This window comes from Alligator sinensis, unplaced genomic scaffold (assembly GCF_000455745.1).
Source record: "Alligator sinensis unplaced genomic scaffold, ASM45574v1 scaffold140_1, whole genome shotgun sequence".
NCBI classification, from domain to species: domain Eukaryota; kingdom Metazoa; phylum Chordata; order Crocodylia; family Alligatoridae; genus Alligator; species Alligator sinensis.
Window position 1 is genome coordinate 1090994 of NW_005841836.1, and position 18748 is coordinate 1109741.

General features: G+C 45.2%; 1 protein-coding gene across 1 annotated transcript in view; it reads left to right on the forward strand.

Moving 5' to 3' along the window:
* CFAP61 (cilia and flagella associated protein 61) overlaps nt 1–18748 on the forward strand; it is a 227572-nt gene that overhangs the window by 149977 nt on the left and 58847 nt on the right. Inside the window, exon 22 of the mRNA XM_006015419.2 lies at nt 6523–6815. Within this exon, the coding sequence (XP_006015481.2) occupies nt 6523–6815 (293 nt within the window). The remainder of the gene's footprint in view (nt 1–6522; nt 6816–18748) is intronic.

Genomic DNA, 18748 nt, shown 5'->3' on the forward strand with positions numbered 1-18748 from the left:
TTGAGGAGTTCAGCCTTGTCCCCCCTGTCCGTCACCAATTGCTTATGCCCATTTAGTAGAGGTCCTATTCCACCCTGGGCCTTCCTTTTACTCCCTATATATCTAAAAAACAAACCAAGCCCAGGATATTTTTGTTTTGGGACAAACATAGGCATAACTTATTCAGGGACAAATATAACATCTGTTCCTCATCTCAGGCTCTCTCTTGCATAGTCTCATTCTATCTCTGTATCATCTTGGCCAGGGGTGGGCAGTTATTTGGGTTGGAGGGCCTCTTAAGGAGTTTCGGTGAGCTGTTGTGGGCTGCATCAACACCTCCCCTCCCTGCAACAGCTCACCAAAACACCCTAAGTGGTCCTCTAGCCCAAATTGTTGCCCACCTGCATATTAGGGGAACCTAACTTTTGTTCCCCCCTTTCTCCCTGCAGCCCTTCCTCTGCCCCAAGTCCCAGGCAGTCAAGCAAGGCCAGCACCTGTGTTCCCTTGTGCCACCTTGGGCCATGTGGGCATAGCTGGAGCGGCTCCTGCCTGACCTGGCTGTGTGCTGAGGACTTGGGGTGGGGGAGGAGGTTCAGGGAGAAGGGGGTAACACAGGACAGTATATTGGCCCAGCTGGGCCCAGATAACCTGCAGTTCCTGGCTCCCTTCTCCCTGTATCCCCTCCCCTGCCGTAAGTCCCAAGCACACAGCTGGGTTGGGCAGGAGCTGTGCCAGCTGCATCCATGTCATCCAAGGCAGCACATAGAAACACAGGATGGCACTGGCCTGGCCTGGCTGTGTGCCAGGGACTCAGAGTCAGGCAGGAGCTGCACCGGGGTTGAGCAGGAGCCATGCCAGCCACTCCAGCTGTGTCCACTTGGCATGGCCCGAAGCAGAGCGGGGAATACAGTACAGTACCACGTTAGTACCAGGCAAAGCCTGGATAACGCACAGCTTCTGGCCCTCTTCCCCCTGCATGCCCTCCCCTGCCAGCAGGGAGAACCTTTCCTAAGCTTTGACTCGCTGGGGGCTGGAGTGTCTAGTCTGTGAACAGCTGCAGGGTCAGAGCTGCGCACAGACAGCCTCACCAGGCAGAAGCCTGGCTGGGAGCTCAGCGCCCCCTGCCTTGGAGTGTACACTGGGGGCTGCAGGGCAGGACAGGGTGGGCTGGGGAGGGGAGTGTCTGCTGCTCCTGCATCTGGCTACAGCATCGGGAAGGGAGAAAGGCAAGAGGAACTGAAAGCCAGGGGAGCCACAGGCCGGATACAGTTCTTCAGAGGAGCAGCTGCAGGCTGAATAGAATCATTTGGGCTGAAGCCAGCCCACGGGCCATATTTTTCCCACCCCTGAACTAGGCAATGACTTGTATCTGAGCCTAACAAAAGCCACAAGGAGGTTCAGCATAATCCAGTGGCCAGCAGGCCCTAGTTTACAGTCAGAATGAGCTCACGCTTTACTCTGACTATCATTAGGAAAAGAAGGCTTAAGTTCTACCTAGAAGTTACCCAGGAGGCTTTTGGTATCCAGGTGGACATGGAGCTGAATACTCCATGAGAGAATTATCTCAGTGCTCTTAACCTTTGTGTTTAAACCAGTTGATGAGATCATTACAAATTAGGAACATCAGTTATGATTATTATGAATCATGATCATATGCTTACTAATATGTTGGGTTATAAACACATGCCAACTAAAGGATAAGTGAGATTTTGAATAAGATAATGAAAAATACCGTTCTGTCACCCTCCTCCAAACAAGAAAGTGGCTAATGAGAATTGTTGAGCTATTGATGTGACACTTAGAAATTCAATTCCATCTGTAGTACAACATGGGAGATGTTAATCGTTAAGCTGTAGAGATGGTCCTTCTTTGGAATGACTGGAAATCTTCACTTGATGCTTGAAGTTTGTTTTTGAAGGTGTAACCTATTTGGGCTAGTCAATTTAATGTTGGTTGCAACATTGTATTATAAGTTAGGATTAAAGTGCTTTTCTTTTCTCTGCTAAACACCAAGCCCAAATGTCTACCAATCAATATCCATAGCCATTTTGTCCCTATTTTAAATAAAGCAGGATTGAGTGTGGTATGTACGGCTTTAGTGTGAAGTGCACTGAGGAAGTGGCCCACCAGAGGATGGGCGAATGGTGGCACCACAGTTTCACTCTGAGTGCTCTTCCCTCCTTCAAGCAATTTTAATCTCAGAGTTCCCTGCTGAGCTGGGACCGCAGTAAGCCAACACATCTCCTGTCTGATTTAGCCCTGCTCACCCCTTGCCCAGTCCCATCCACTTTCGGAGCTCCAGGGCTAGAGATAAAAGATACACATAAACCAAATGGAGGGAAATTCTCCTGCTTCCGCATAGTTGGTTTTGCCTTAGCTGCCGTGAGTCTGAGGCAAGACTAGTTGCAGGGGAGTGGAAGAATTTCCCTTCACCCCCTGAGGCTGCCTGAGACTTGCAGCAGCTAAGGCAAGCAGCTCTGGGGTTCGGGAGGGGAAGAATTCCCTTCAGCTTCCTGGGGCTGCCCAGGGCCCCCATTCTGGGCTGTATGCCCAGGCACCCGGCTGGCAGGACTTCTCCTCCCTCCCTCCCTCCCTCCTGTGGAGGAGATCAGCAGCTAGGAATGGAGGGGGATTCTCTCAGCTCCCCTGGGCGGTCTGGATTGGAGAACCCAGGCTGGAGGAAACTTCCTGAGGCTCCCCCAAGGTGGGTGAGCTCCTGGACAAGGGGCTCCTTAACCCACTATGGGGAGGACAGCAGGGGGTTGGGGGCATGTACTAGGGAGCCAGTCGGGGACACTGGCAATGGTCAGCAAGCTGGGAGATGTGCTCTAGCACCCCATGCCTACTGGCCTGGGTCAGGGCAGGCCTTCTCCTGCCTTTCCCAGTTGAAAACTGAATGTCAGTTCAGTTGGTTATTGGTTCAACTTAAGCATCTTAGAAGAAGCTGTCTAGAATGAATTGGTTCTGCCTTAACCTTTTTGACTGTCTGTACTTAGCCCAGGAGCCAGGTCCAGGGGTGGAGCTGCATATAGCCTGTACCTCTATGCCCAGGCTCCAGAAACACATTCTGCCAATGAGGCCCCCCAGCAGGATTAGAATCAGCTGCAGAGCTGGTGCTAAGGTTCCTCTGATAAAATCCAGCCGCCTAATGCACTGTAACATATTATACATCTAATTGAAACTAATTGAAATTCATCTCCTATTACCTCTCTGCTTTCCATGAAAGTAAAAAAAACAACAAAAAAAGCCAGGATAGGAGCAAAGAACAAAACTGCTTTAATGGCCCAAAATGGATCAATTATTTTTCTCTTTACCTAAACAGAGTTTACTGCTTTATTAAAAGCACGTTCATAGAAATACTGTAGCATTAAAATTCCGGTGCATGAATTAACAACCAGAGTGACTATTGCTGTACCAAGTACAGGTTTTTTACTTTATTTTTTGCAAGCTGAAAGGATTCAGGTCATGCTGGGGTCATAGGAATCTTGTGTTTCCACTTACAGAAAATGAATGAGAGCATTCTGCTGTGGAACGTGGGCATCAAATATTAAATGATAAAGCTACTGTAATGGTCTTTATTTATGGCTTTTGTTTTTTCAGTGAATATTATTATGTTTACAGAAATACATTTTCATGCAGTTAAATAATAAAAGCATCTTGAGGAATTGCTGCCTGTCCATCTAATGGGCATAATTTTAATCTATAATGAATATGTGTAGTTCCTACAGTAATATCACTGTAATCTAAACTCTCTAATATTGCAATAAGCATAAACCATAAATTGTTGATTTACATGGGGTCAGTAAAGGAACATTGTTTTTCTTAATCTAATGTTTTTGCATTTAATGTTACTATATAAAACAGGATATTAATTTCCCTTGAGAAATGCAGGGCTTAATTCTGGTCTTACACATGCAGAAATGCCAACATATAATACAGCAGCTGACCTTTCCTCTGAAGAAGATTGTCCTGCCTAATTGCTACACTCTAGATTGCTGAGACTTTCAGGCCTGAAAGTTAGAATGAAAATGTTTTTGTATTATGCCACAATGAGAATTGCTCACTCTCTTTTTCAGCCATCCTCTTTAATTGTTCATGTTTTTCATCTCACACATTTAAATATTTTCTGAGTGAAATGTGAGCACAGTAACCACGGCAAAAAGAGAGAACCCCTTACATGTTGAAATGCAAAAAAAAACAAACAAAAAAAATCCTAACAAAATCAAGATCAGACTAGTTTTATCAGAAATAAAGTTGTGGACCTAAACTCTCTTCTTCATTGCTCTGTAAATTCAGTAAGGCCAGCTTCATCTTCACTACATATTCCAGATGTATATCCCATATTGGAATGTCTGAACTGTTTCAACGCTTTGGTTTCCCTTGAAGTACATTCCTCCCTATACATGTTGTTGGTTATCTGATCACAGGCTGGTTCTGTATGTGCAGGGAGGGCCTGGAACCTCTGGCCAACTACTCCCACTATTCCATTCCAGGCAGAACCCTCATTATGTTCCCCAGAATCCTTTGGGATTGCACAAAGAAGGGACAGACAAAGGTACACACATCCTCCTCCTACCAGCTCTGCAGACTTTACCAGGGAAAGTTACAGCCTCAATCTGTGTGTGTCCTGCTTTGCATGTTCCCATTCCCATAACCCTACCCCACTTCCAGGATCCTCTGTTGCCTGGGAGTCCACCTAAGATAAGTTCAGTGGAGCTGTGCTGCCACAGAGGTGGCAAGAGATCAAGAGCTGGTTCTGCAAAGAGACAGGTGATCCTCAAAACCCCATCTCAGTTGTCACACAACCAGGAGGTACTTAAATTACCTAGAGGCGTTCTTACACATGTCGGGGGGGGGGTGTTCTTAATTAAAGTGCCCACAGCATTTCATGTATCAGCATCCCCACACTTCGAAATGGCAGTGGGGGTGCTGTAACTAAAGCTTCAGAACTCGTGGAAGAGGTGATATCTTTTATTAGACCAGCTATATATTTGCAGACAGATTCTTTTATTTATTTGCAGGCTTTCAGGCACACACCCTTCATCAGGCATAGGAGAGAGCAGAGATTGTAAAAGTTCTCCTAGGTGGAAATGAGATGAAGGGTGAATATGCCCAAAAGCTTGCAAATAAATAATGTGTTTGCAAATATCTAGTTGGTCTAATAAAAAGATATCACCTCTTCCACAAATTTTGATTCCTTTTGCCTCAAGACCAATATGACTACAACCTGGATACCTTAACTAAAACTTGTTTGATGAGCTTCAGTTAAAGTGCCCCTGCTGCCATTTTGAAGCATGGGGATGCTGATAAATGAGACACAAAGGCTTCTGGAGTGCACAAATTAGCATGCCCCAGCAGACTCTATTAATGAAGTCTGCTCTGACATGCTGTAATTACAGCACATTGGAGCAGCCTCCCCACTTGTCTACAGGCACCCTAGGTGCCTCACTTTTTACAGGTAAATTTCCGTGGTCAGTCTCATAGGTGCCACATAGGTTTCAGCATTCCTAAAAAAAGTCAACCCTTTGCCCCAGGAAGTGTTCCAAACTAGAGTTAAGTACCTACTATCCACTAAGCAGTCAATGGGGAAAGTTATGTACCTACAAAAGGCAATTCAGAGTGCGCACATGTGGGGAAGAAAGGTACCTGTTCTCACTCAAGATCTAGAGCACCAAGAGAGGTAGGTACCTAACTGAGGCAAGTCCTAGGTTCTTGTCCTCACTGCAAAGCTTTTTTTCTGAGTTTTGGATGGGTTTATTTTTTGTGGAGTGGGTAAGACGGACCTTACAGGGGTTTAGGTTGTAGCCATGTTGGTCTAAGGACATAGGTAGACAAGGTTCCTTGGGTGAATTTGATATCTTTTATTAGACCAACCCAAATGGTTGGAGAATAGTTATTAAGCAAAACGAAGGGTTTTTGAACCCGAAAGCTTGCTTAATAACTATTCTCCAACCATTTGGGTTGGTCTAATAAAAGATATCAAATTCACCCAAGGAACCTTGTCTGCCTAAGACGGATGTTAACACTCACTAATGGATGAAACTGTGAGGAAATCTCTATGAGGGGAGATTCTCTTTTCCAAAATCCTTTCCTGCAGCTCTTAATTCAAGAAGGTATGCTCTGGCCTCATTTCTACATGAACTTTATAGCTTTTTAAAAAAAAATTATGTTTCTCTTGTAAGCAAATGTGTATGCCCTACTTCTGATCCTGTTTCCCTAAGAAGGCACCCTAAATAATTCTGGGGCAGAAAGGAACAAAATAAAAGAGGGCTTTATTCTAGAGTTTTTTAATCAAAATAGTTTCAAATTCTGGGGTCATAATTAATATCATTCTTCTGTGTTAAGCACTTCCCTACTTCGTGGGATGTTTTGTACAGATTCTTTACTAAATTATCTTAGCTACTGTTGCTAGGTAACATTGTTTGCTTCATAGCATCAGAGAAATAAGAGGGTCAAAGAGAGCAATTCTGTATTATTATTATCTGAGTTACACTAATAAGGTTTTCATTGTGTATCTTAGATTTTTTTTCTCCTTTTTTTTAGGGAATGTCATTGTCTATGGGAATACAATTGACACTTACACCACAGTAGAAACCCTCTTATCTCTTGGAATTAATGGTTCTCGCATACACCTCATACAACCTCCACTTAGCTCAAATGTTACTTGCCTTAACAACAATGCAATCGAAAGAGCTGTTAAAGAAGCACTGTCAATGGCTGATGTGTCTGTTTATTATGACAGTATACTGGCACAGTGGAATGAAGGCAGCCACCCAGACCCTATAACGTGTACTTCTTTCACTACTAATACAAAACCATTTAAATTGCAGTGTTCGGTAAGTATATGCTTTCATTGTGTTCCTTCTTTCCATCCTGCAAAGACAATCAGACCTAGCTAATCTCTAGCTGGTTTATGTAAAATTCAGTGTATTTAGAAGTTGTAACATTCATTTACTAATCTGAAGGATTTTATTTTTCTAAATCCAAGCAAAACCATTTTAGATTTCCAAACTGATTTGGATTAAAATATGTTTAAATCAACTAACATGCAAATAGCTGTTCACTGCTGAGTAGCAAATCCTATCGAATAATTTTCCCCATAGTAATTCTGAAAATACTTTTATTGTTTAAATATCTGAAGTAACACTTATTAGTATTGATTAGACAGCTGAAATTCAAATAGTGAGACAGAAGTGTAAATATTAAGGGGCCTAAAATTTAGTCTACTCTAAAAACTATTTTAAATAGATTTTTCTCTACTAAGAGAAAGTAAATATGAGCCCTTTTAATTAAGGAATGCAACGTTGTTATAATACTGTATCAGCATCACTGCTATGCAGCCTGCCACCATGCACAGCCCAAATGCATGGTTTTGGGTGGGTCCTTAACCCTTACTTCCATACTTAGTTGGCTTAGTTGCATGTGCAAGGACTATAGCATGGAAAACTGTTTAAGGATATGCACTTACAGGCACCAATGCAGTCACCTGACACCTCTCATTTGCCTGCATACTCCATGGGTCTACTAAGCATTCATAGATTCATAGATGCCAGGGTCAGAAGGGACCTCAACAGATCATCGAGTCCGATCCCCTGCCTAGGTAGGAAAAAGTGCTGGGGTCAGATGACCCCAGCCAGATATCTATCCAGCCTTCTCTTAAAGATCCCCAAGGTAAGGGAGAGCACCACCTCGCTTGGAAGCCCATTCCAAATTTTGGCCACCCTTACTGTGAAGAAGTTTTTCCTGATTTCTAGCCTAAATCTGCTCTGTCAGTTTGTGACTATTGTTCCTTGTTAACCCAAGAGGCACCTGGTAAACACAGCATCTCCAATTCCTTGCTGTGTCCCCTAATGAATTTGTAGGCAGCCACAAGATCACCTCTCAGCTTTCTCTTGTGGAGGCTGAAGAGGTCTAGGTCCCTCAGTCTCTCCTCATAGGGCTTGTCCTGTAAGCCACTAACCATATGAGTTGTCCTCCTCTGGACCCTCTTGAGTCTATCAACATCCTTCTTGAAGTACGATGCCCAAAACTGGACGCAGTACTCCAACTGCAGTCTGACCAATGCCGCATAGAAGGGAAATATCACCTCCTTGGATCTATTTGTCATGCATCTGCTGATGCGTGATAAAGTGCGGTTAGCTTTGCTGATGATTTCATCTCACTGACGACTCATGTTCATCTTGGAGTTCACTATGACTCCAAGATCCCTTTCCACTTCTGGGCTGCTGAGAGGGTCACTTCCCAGCCAGTAGGTGTGCTGGATATTTTTGCACCTTAGGTGCAGCACTCTGCATTTGTCCTTGTTGTACTGCATCCTGTTGTGTACTGCCCACTTTTCTAACCTGTCCAGGTCTGCCTGCAATTGTTTCCTACCCTCCAGAGTGTGCACTTCACCCCACAATTTAATATTGTCCGCAGACTTGGACAGAATTCACTTCACACCCACATCCAAGTCACTGATGAAGATATTGAAGAGTATAGGTCCAAGGACTGAACCCTGCAGGACCCCACTAAACGCATCCTTCCAGGTCGATACCGACCCGTCTACTACAACTCTCTGGGTGCGACCACTAAGCCAATTTGCCACCCACCAGACCGTGTAAACATCTATGTCACAGCCTCTTAATTTATTTATGAGAATGGAATGAGATACTGTATCAAAGGCCTTGCCAAAATCTAAGAGAACGACATCCACCTCTACTGCTGTGTCTAAGTATTTTGTGACCCTGTCATAAAACGAAACCAGATTGATCAGGCATGATTTACCTGCTACGAATCCATGGTGGTTGCCCTGCTGCATTATTTTTCCTGCTGGACTCCCACAAATATGATCCTACATAATCTTTTCAAAGACCTTTCCAAGGATGGAGGTGAGACTGACTGGCCTATAATTACTTAGATCCTCCTTCCTCCCCTTCTTGAAAATAGGGACCACACTGGCCCTTTTCCAGTCCTCCGGGACCTGACCTGAACACCACAAATGCTTGAACAGCTGTGCCAGCAGTTCTACTATGACACCGGCCAATTTCTGCAGTACTCTTGGATGCAGCTCATCCGGGCCTGCCGACTTGAACACATCCAGTCCGTCCAAGTGTCTCTGCATCAAGTCAGCGTCGACAGTTGGTGGGCTGGTGTCCCTCTGCCCATCTAAGAACTCATTAGGAGACTTATCTTGACCCCTGTTCAGGAACACTGAGGCAAAAAACTCATTGAATAGCTCAGCCTTGTCCCCCCTATCTGTCATTAATTGCTCCTTGTTCAGTAGGAGTCCTATGCTGCCCTGTGCCTTCCTTTTACTTCCTACATACCTAAAAAAAAGACTTTTTGTTGTCTTTAATTTGTTTTGCCAGCCTCAGCTCTGTAGTTGCTTTGGCTTTTCTGTCTCCCTGCAAGTGCGGGCCAAGTAGGCATAGTCCTCCTTGGTAGCTTCCCCCTGCTTCCACTGCCTATATGCCTCCTTTTTTGCCCTTAGGCCCCCCTGGATTTCCCTGTTTAGACAAGGAAGTTTTTTGGCTCCTTTCCCCCTTTTCCCTCATACTGGGTTAGTCTCCCTCTGCACCTGAAGGATTGCCTCCTTTAGAAACAATCACCTTTCCTGGACTCCCATCTCGCCAATACTCTTATCCTGCAGTGCATCATTGACTAGACTCCTAAGCACAGTGAAGTTAGCCTTCCTAAAGTCAAGCACTTCCACCCTACTAGTTATCTTACCCACTCTACACCCTATGGTGAATTAAATTGATTGGTGGTCACTGTCCCCAAGGACCACAGATCTGCAGCTCCCCTACCAGGTCCTCCCCTGTAGCCAACACCAAGTCCAGTAAGGCATTCCCCCAGTGGGACCATATACCTCCTGCATTAGGTAAGGTCCTGCATGCAGGGTAAGAACCTACGTGAACAGCTGGATTTGGCTGACTGCTTCTCCCAGCAGATGTCAGGATAGTTTAGGTCTCCCATGACAACCACGTCCCTAGACTGTACGGCCTCTGAGAGCTGCGTCAATAATTTCAAGTCTAGCTTTTCCTCCTGGTATGGTGGTCTGTAGCAGACCCCCACCACCAAGTCCCTTTCCCCTCGACCTCCGTGTATCCCAACCCACAATGCCTCAACTTTCTCCTTTTCTGATCCCATTTTGATTAGGGTAGATGTATAATGCTCCTTAACATAGAAAGCAACCCCCACACTTTTCCTCCCTACTCTGTCCCATCTGTATAACCTATAGCCCTCAATGCATACTGCCCAGTCATGGGTAGGGTCCCATCAGGTTTTCGTTAGCCCCACTAAATCAAAGTTATTATCTGCAAGCAGGAGTGCAAGTTATTCCTGTTTGTTCCCTATGCTCCTATCATTAGTATAGAGGCACTTGAGCCCTCTGAATGGTGCCTTTGTTGCCCCCCTGTTCTGATGCCCAAAGGGACCCTTGGTACTTACCTGGGGTGTACTGCTGAATGTCTCGCAGTTTGTAGGTTCTAGACTCTCTCCATGTCCTGCCTCCCCATCCCCTGTCGTACTTAGTTTAAAGCCCAATGTAGGAGGTCAGCCAACCTATAAGAAAAGAGACTCTTACCTTTTGTGGAGAGATGAATCCCATCGTGTCCCAGGAGGTCCTTTGCATGGAAGCGTGGATCGTGGTCCAGGAAGCCAAAACCCACACGATGGCACCAATTCCAGAGTAACGGGTTGACTGCTCTGACACAGGTGACATGATGCCTACTGCAACTGCTGACCAGAAGGATCAACAAGAAGACCACCTGTGCCCCTGTCCTCCTAAGCCTGGTCCAAAGAGTCCTGTAGTCACTCATGATACAGTCTGGACTACTCCTGGCCGCATCATTTGTTCCCACATGGATAAGGACCATGGGATAGTTGTCAGAGAGCTGGCTGAGGTCAGGAATTCTCGCCGTGACATCCCTGATCCTGGCTCCGGGCAAGTAGCAGACCTCGCACACTGTGGGATCCGGACGACAGATGGGTCCCTCTGTTCCTCTCAGCAGGGAGTCACCCACAACGACAACGCAGCGTCTCTTCTTCTGCTTACCTGGCCAGCCCTCAGCTTGCTTAGTGATGGCAGCAGGCCCCTCCAGTGCACTTTCCCCCACTGCACATTCTGCAGCCAGGGCCTCATATTTGTTCCCCAACTGCACCAGGGGAGCTATCTCTGCAGTGAGAGGTCTGGCCGCTGAGGTGACCGTCCTCCACTCACCAGCATCTGCTTCAGGGCATTCCCTCACAGCTTCTCTGCCAGGCATCTTGTCCTGCAGAGAATGTAAGTAGCCATCAATCTCATCTTCAATTGCCCTGATACCCCGCAGCCTGCTCACCTCTGCCTGGAGTTCCCTCACCTGCCCCTCCAGGGTCTCAATCCGGACACATGTGGGACAGGCCTCCACGCTACCTCCATGCATCAGAGGTCCCTCCAGGCAACCCTCCACAGACAGGGGCCCAGGGCACTGCCAACCCATCCAGGGGGCCTGTCTGGGTGAAGGCCTCACAGGAGCTCCGGGCCAGAGGCAGCAACAGGGCAGGGACCCTGGCTGTGCTCCGTGTCACTACACCCACAGTAACCCCGCTCCTCATTCACTTACCTAAAGTCTCTGTCATTCCCACAAAGCTGAAGGGAATGAACCACAAGCCTTCCCCTCCCTCTCACATATTCCTCCCCACAGACTCCATGGCAAGTGGCTGCAGTACCACTACCTTCTGCCACCTGAGGATCCCTCTGAACAACCAATCAAGAGCTGTTAGGAACTAGAAGAGGAGCTGCTAGTGCACAGCAGCACAAATGCTCCTCTTTACTCTGAGCAGCAGTCTCCTCTTTCTCCCCTTTAGTTAGTGAAAGTCTGATAGATATCACCCAAGCTGAAAGTTGTAAGGATGGTCCCCTGCTGTTTCCCTCCATAACAATGTCATGCATGTTATCAGGCAGCTTACTGGAAGGTACAATTTCCTTCCCTCTTCTCCAGATAGCATCACAACTTTGGCAAGTCTAATTTTAAACCAAACCACATGGTTGGTATTCCTTTAACAATATACCATTTGTTAAATGTTTTCATGTACAAAAAATGAGAGACATCCTGGGAGCTCTCATCTCCTGCTACAGGGCTTCCCTTTGCCAGGGGTGCCAACCATCATGCCCTCTCTTTTTCCTCTCTCTTTCTCCAAGCTAGGTTGAATGCCTTGTTAGATCATTATTATAAGTTACCACCCTTTTCTCAATTACACACCTCCAAAAACTCCAACCCGCCCTCCATCCTGTATGACGGGCTCCATAGGACCACCACCATTTGTATCTGTCCTAAATGAGCAACTGCATAAACTCATTGTTGATCACTAGTCATTTTGCCAAACCTCTTCCACGTCTTTTAAGATTTATTTACTGTGCTCATGCATATTCCATCTGTATTTTTGGCCTAGCCAAAGCTGATCAAAATCAGCAGGAGACTCTCCATTGATTTCAGTGGGCTGAGGATTCCTTCATGAACAAAAATGGCGGAACTGCTCAAAATGATCATCAGGTGTACATGGCACTCAAGATAATATTTGAAGTGACTCCGATTTCACTGTCCCACATCACACTTCAATAAGGGACACTTCTTTTTTATCATTATGCATGTTCAGAGCTTCAAGCAAACATTTTGCAGATTCTACAAATGATCAGTAGGGCTGCAATAGAAACTGTATTCAAACCCAGAGGGGATTCATGGAGCAGGGGGCCTCGCCTTCCTTTCTTTCCTTTACCAGCAAAGGAATTTGAATGTCAATGGTTCAAACACTTGAGGTTTTCTTTACTTTCTTCACTGGTTTCTCCCTTTCCTTTGATTTGGATGCTACTTTTAGCTGGCTAGATTTACAATTAGTATGCAGATGAAAGAAAAAATGGTATCTATTTGGCCAAGGGTATCAACTGGATGACCAGAAAAAGTAGAACCACTGCCTCACACACTCTTCAGGCCCAGTTGATTAAGTCTGACAACTTAAAAGTCTAGTACTGACTTCAGTGGTTCTGCACTCAGGTTAAATAGCATTCATCTCCTTGTTCTTAGCCTGATACTAATATCCCAATGCCAGCTGGCACCAAGTTCTTCGGATCCTTTTGAGTCAAGCTAACTCAGTGCAGTTTCTAATACCATCACTAGGTCAGTGAGGCACTTGGTTGACGTATTTAGCATTAGGGTCCAGATCTCATCGGGTTGACTGAAGTTAGTTCATGTGTTCTGGCACCATCAGTTTGGTTGATTTAATTTGGTGCCAAAATCTCAACATTATTGCCATTACAGTAATATACTTTACTTTGGCAATCCCTTGCAAATGAGGTTGATTGTCTTCCATGCTTGTCTTATCTGTGAATCTGAAGATGGCTGAGGAGGCCAATCCAGGGTTGACAGACTCTGCTGAAACTCGAACAAATGTTTCCCTACAGGGGGGGCGCCTTCCCTACAAGGTTGGTGGCTCTGGATTCTTCATTCAGTCCATGACATGCTGTTTTTTTCACTCCCACTTTTCTGTCACTTTTCTGTTGTTGTTGTTGTAAGGTTTCAAAGTACTGAGATCCTTACAGCAGACACTTCCTTCATTTGGGACAATCCTGGGCGATAGTCTCCCATGAGTTGATGTTGATGTACTTTTTCAAGTTGGCTTTGAGAACATCCTTGAAGCACTTTCTCTGCTCTCCTCTTGAGCATATGCCTTGACTGAGCTGGGAGGATAAGACTTGCTTTGAGAATCTGGAGTTGGGCATCCAAATGACATGGCTACCCCAGCAAAGTTGATGTTGGATGATCATCACCTCAATGCTTATGGTGTTTGCTTGCAAGAGGACACTAGTGTTAGTGCATCTATCTTCCCACTGTATTCAAAGGATCTTCTGCAGGTGGTGTGGATGGTGCTTCTTGAACAACTTGAGGTGTTTCCTGTACATTGTCCACGTCTCAGCTCCGTACAGTAAAGCAGGGATCACACCTGCTTGATAAACCATGAACTTGGTTTTGGATCTGATGTCACCATCTTTGAACACCCATTTCCTCAGGTGTCTGAAGGCTGCACTTGCACATTTGAAGTGATGGATTTCTCCGTTGATGACAGCGTACTGTGAGAGATGGCTTCTGTAGTATGGAAAATACACAATGCTTTTGTAAGGTCAAAGGAGGCCATGTAGAGGTTTATGTTGTTCCCAGCATTTTTCCTGCAGCTGGTAAGTTGTGAAGATCATGTCAGTCGTGCCTCTTGATGCCCTAAACCCACACTGAGATTCTGGGAGGAGCTCTTCAGCAGTGGAAGGAGACAGTTCAGGAGGGTTCTTGCAGTTATCTTTCCTTTGGTGGACAGCAGTGTGATCCCTCTGTAATTTCCACAGTCAAACTTGTCTTCTTTCTTGAAGATTGTCACAATCATGGCATCCCTGAGGTCATCTGGAATTTCCTCATCATTCCAAATCCTTAAGAAGAGGGCATGGCACTATGATGTGAGCTCCTCTCCCCCGTGCTTGAAGATTTTGAAGGGATTCCATCAGCTCCACACATTCTTCATCTGTTTGATGGTGTTCCTCACCGCATCAAGGGTTGAAGGGATTCCAAGATCATCTCTGACTGGGTGCTGCTGGATGGAGTTAAGAACACTCTCATCAATAACAGAGTCTCAATTGAAAAGATCTTTGAAATACTCCTTCCAATGGGTGTTGATGGCTCCCCTTTCTTTGATGAGGTCTCCTCCATCTGGGTTTGGTTCCTTAGTGCTCGGACCGCAGATGGCTTTGGTGGCACTGAAGAAACTGCACATATCGTGAATGTCAGCAAGATGTTGAATCTCTTTCAGCTTGTCTTCCCACCATCTGTTCTTCATATCATGGGTCTTCCTTTGGATCTCTGCCTTGGCTTGTAGGAGATTCAGTTTCTTTTGCTTGGAGGTGTTGTCATTCTGCCAAGCCCAAAGACCTTGTGCTTGCAGTCAATCAACTCTTGGATCTCCCAGTCATTCCTGTCAAACCAGTCTTGATGTTTCCTGGTTGAGAATCCAAGTGTCTCTTCACGGTCACTGATGATGATGAACTTGAAGGCAGACCTGCTGACATTCTCCCATTGTTGTTGATTGGAATTTACCAGGCACTGGTTAAAGAGGTCTCACTTTTGGGTCCTTGAGTCCTTCAACATTGATCTTCCATTGGGATTGCTTCTGCTGCAGCCATCATTTGGGAGCTCATTTGAGTGACATAACTGAGCAGATGAGTTGGTGATCAGTCCAGCAATCATCAGCTCCTAACATAGCTCGGGTGATGTAGACATCTTTGCAATCTTGGGCACAAACAATGATGTAGGCAGTCAGGTACCAATGCTTAGATTGCAGGTGTTGCCATGATGCCTTGTGCCTGTTTTTCTGGTAGAATAGGGTGTTGGTGATGGTGGGTCCATATTCTGTGCATTTGGTCAAGAGGAGGATGCCATTGGAATTGATCTTTCCTATTCCTTCCTTGCCGATGGTTCCATTCCAGAGGTTTGAAGTCTTCCCAAATCTGACGTTGAAATCCTTGAGAAGAATAAGTCTGTTTCCCTCTGGAAAGTCATAAAAGACTTGGTCAGGGTTGATGTAAAATTTCTCCTTGACTTCATAGGTGGCATCAGGAGTTGGGGCATATTGGCTCCCCATCAGTTTAAGAGAGAGAGTCATGTGACACTCATTAACTCTGATAGGGAACTCATTGAGTTGATTTATGGGTTCATTCCTGATGGGAAAACCAACTCCATGAAGCCGGTGTTCTCCTTCCTGTTTACCCTTTCAGAAGAAAGTATAGCCACTTTCATGTTCTTCTTGAGCTGCCCATCTCCCGCTCACCAGATTTTTCTCAGTGCAGCAACATCAGTGTTGTGTTGCCTGGGTTCTTGAACCATGATTGCTGTGCAGCACTCTTGATGTTCACTGTTAGCATGGTCCATGAGAGTCTTGATGTTCCAGGTCCCACAGCTGAAAGTGTATCTTTATTGATTTTGACCGCAGTAAAGGTGATCCCACTAGACACAGTCATCCAGTCAGGAAGAAGGTAGACAGGAAATGTTTAGGGCACTTTTTCTAGCCCCCTCCCCATGTGGGGAGAGCAGAGTGGATCTGGAAATTGGCTGCTGAGTCTCAATTACAGCTGCCAAATTTCACTCCTGTCCTTGTCCAAGTGCTAGATGACCTGCTTGTAACTGCCACCTCATGCCAGTTTATGAATAGGAGCTTCTAGACCTCACAATTCTGCTCCCATCATCACTAGCTGGTCACCAAAGGGATTGAAAAATGTGCTGGAGAAGCCATTTTCATGGAAGATGCCTGTGCATGATTTCTTTTATCATGGAGAAGCTGTTACACATCAGCTTCCACATGAGTCTTGACAGAACGGGACTGTAATCTAATGACAAGGAGGCCAAGACAACTGGGGATCTTATTCTGCTGCAGCCTTCTTCTGCCTTTGCAGCTATTGAGATTCTAACATCTTCTGCCTGCTCCACTGTAGATGACTTTTAGACCCATGGCTGGGGGCTGAGCAGGCTTATTATAGTGGTGACCTATACTCGCCTTGTCACAGCACCATCAAAAGTTCTATGTGGCTTCTCAGGAGGGAAAGCATTGCCATGTGCTGTCCTCACTACATCCGGGTGGTGCTGCCACTGCTTGGTCCATGACTGCTTATTTGTCAGTTACCCCTGCTTATTTCACAGCTAACTTCCCTGAAGGTCATCCCTCTATCCACCACATGTGGATGTACTGGGTAGCAGTACAGCTCTCCTGCCAGACACTACTATACTCAGACCCAACAGGTTGTTCTAGTTTGATGCTAAGTTGTCACAGTTACAGGATTGAGACTCTCCTCTCTAGTGCACCCTTCAGGATCAGACCTGACTTGCTTCATTTTTGTTGAGGGTGGAACAGCATAGCCCAGTTATTCTTGGCTTGGATCTGGGGGTGGAACCCCATTTGTTTTCTATATTAATGCCACAGACCCAGCGGCACCTGTAACCCCTTTTCCTCCAGAGGCCCATGACTAATGGCTGAATGAATTGGCTCAAAAATAGCTTTTTCAAATCATAGCATTTTTATTTACCCAAAGGTACATAGGAAGCATAGAAAAGGGCTAAAACAACAAAGTGCATTAGTCCTCATCTAAACATAATTCTTACCTCAGTTCTGGTCTTTCCTTGCAAGTTTTGGGTTAGCTCCTCTCAGACTTCTCAGACCCCTCTCTTGGCCTAGGAGACCCAGACAGCCCCTGTAGCATTCTCTCTGTCAAATTGCCACCTCCAGCCACTTCTACATGTTCAACTACCCTTCCTCCTGGAGGCTTAAGTGATTTAATATCCCCTTGACCCTAAGTTTGGTCCTTGGAAATGTAAGTCTTATTAGCTTAGTGGAAACAGTTTATGTTCCCCAGTTTACAGTTTTCCCATTGCTACCTTGAGGTGTGTAATCTCTATCATTGTTTCAGTTCTTATTTCCCCTTTAAGAATGTCCTTTGGTTTAACTCTGTGCTGTCAGGTAGGATAATATCAAACAGCTAAACAGAAGTGTCTGTGATATTCATGGACAATAACACCAGCTTCTCCCTCATTCTTCTAAAATGGTTTGAGCACCTGGAACATCTCTGGACCCATGCGTATTGACTCAGTCCAGGGCTTATGAGCAGTGTTGTAGGATGTGACAAATTATTTGATGAAGCACAGTGCCCATTATATTGGACATTAATGTTCTCACAACACTCTGGGTCATCTGAGTCAGATGTCAAGGTTTTGTACAGTAACCATGCCAGCTTAGCTGGCATATCACTTGCCTAAAGAAATCCAGCATCTGCAGAAATAGCATTAGACCCACATATCCTTCCAGGTTGCATCAAGGGGCTCTCAGATCTATTTAGAATTGGACCTTTTGTTCTGCACCTATTGCTTTAGTCGTAGACTATACTCTATTATGGTGCAAGGATGACCTTGAACTTTTGTTCTTTGTTTGGGCATAGTAGGTATCTGCTTCAAGCACAGATATGTTAGAGTGTTCTTATATTTTTTTTAACTTACCCTAACCCAAGTACTGAGATAGTGACAGCACCCAAGGGGAAATTCCTTAAACTTGTGTAAATTTGCAATGAGGTTAAGAATATTGATTCCACAGAATTGGCTGTCTGTAGCGCTGCTCCTTGCCCATGGCACATAAAGATTTCCCCTTACAAGGGGGTGTGAACATAACGTCACTCATTATGAAACAAATTCTGTAACAAACTGTCATACAACTTCAAATTGCCATGAGACCCCATGAAAGGCTTTTCTTTTAAATCAGTTTCACAAAAAGAGGGAGAGAAAGTAAACCTTGCTATCTTGGCTTCCTCTGGCAGAGGTCAAAGCATTCATATCAATAGCTAGACTTTAGTCCATAGGTAAATTATTTAAGGATGAAATTGGGTAATACCTTTTATTCAGGCCATATCTGTAGCTTTCATGACGCTGCCAGTGAAGGGAAGTTTTATTGATGCTCTTTCATCCTGGGTCACTGATATCTCAGCTCATTCAAAATACAGAAGGTAATTGTTACATGCGTTTATCAGGGAATGTCTGTCTCATCTATCTTATTGTCTATGGTAATATTCCTTGATGGTAAACCAGAACATTCTTCTTCATAGATTTCATAGACATTAGCGATTGTAAGGGACCTCGAGAGATCATTGGGTCCAGCCCCTCCCTTCCATAGGCAGGAAGTCAGCTGGGATCAAGTGACTCCAGCAAGAAATATATCCACCTGTTCTTGCTCGGTC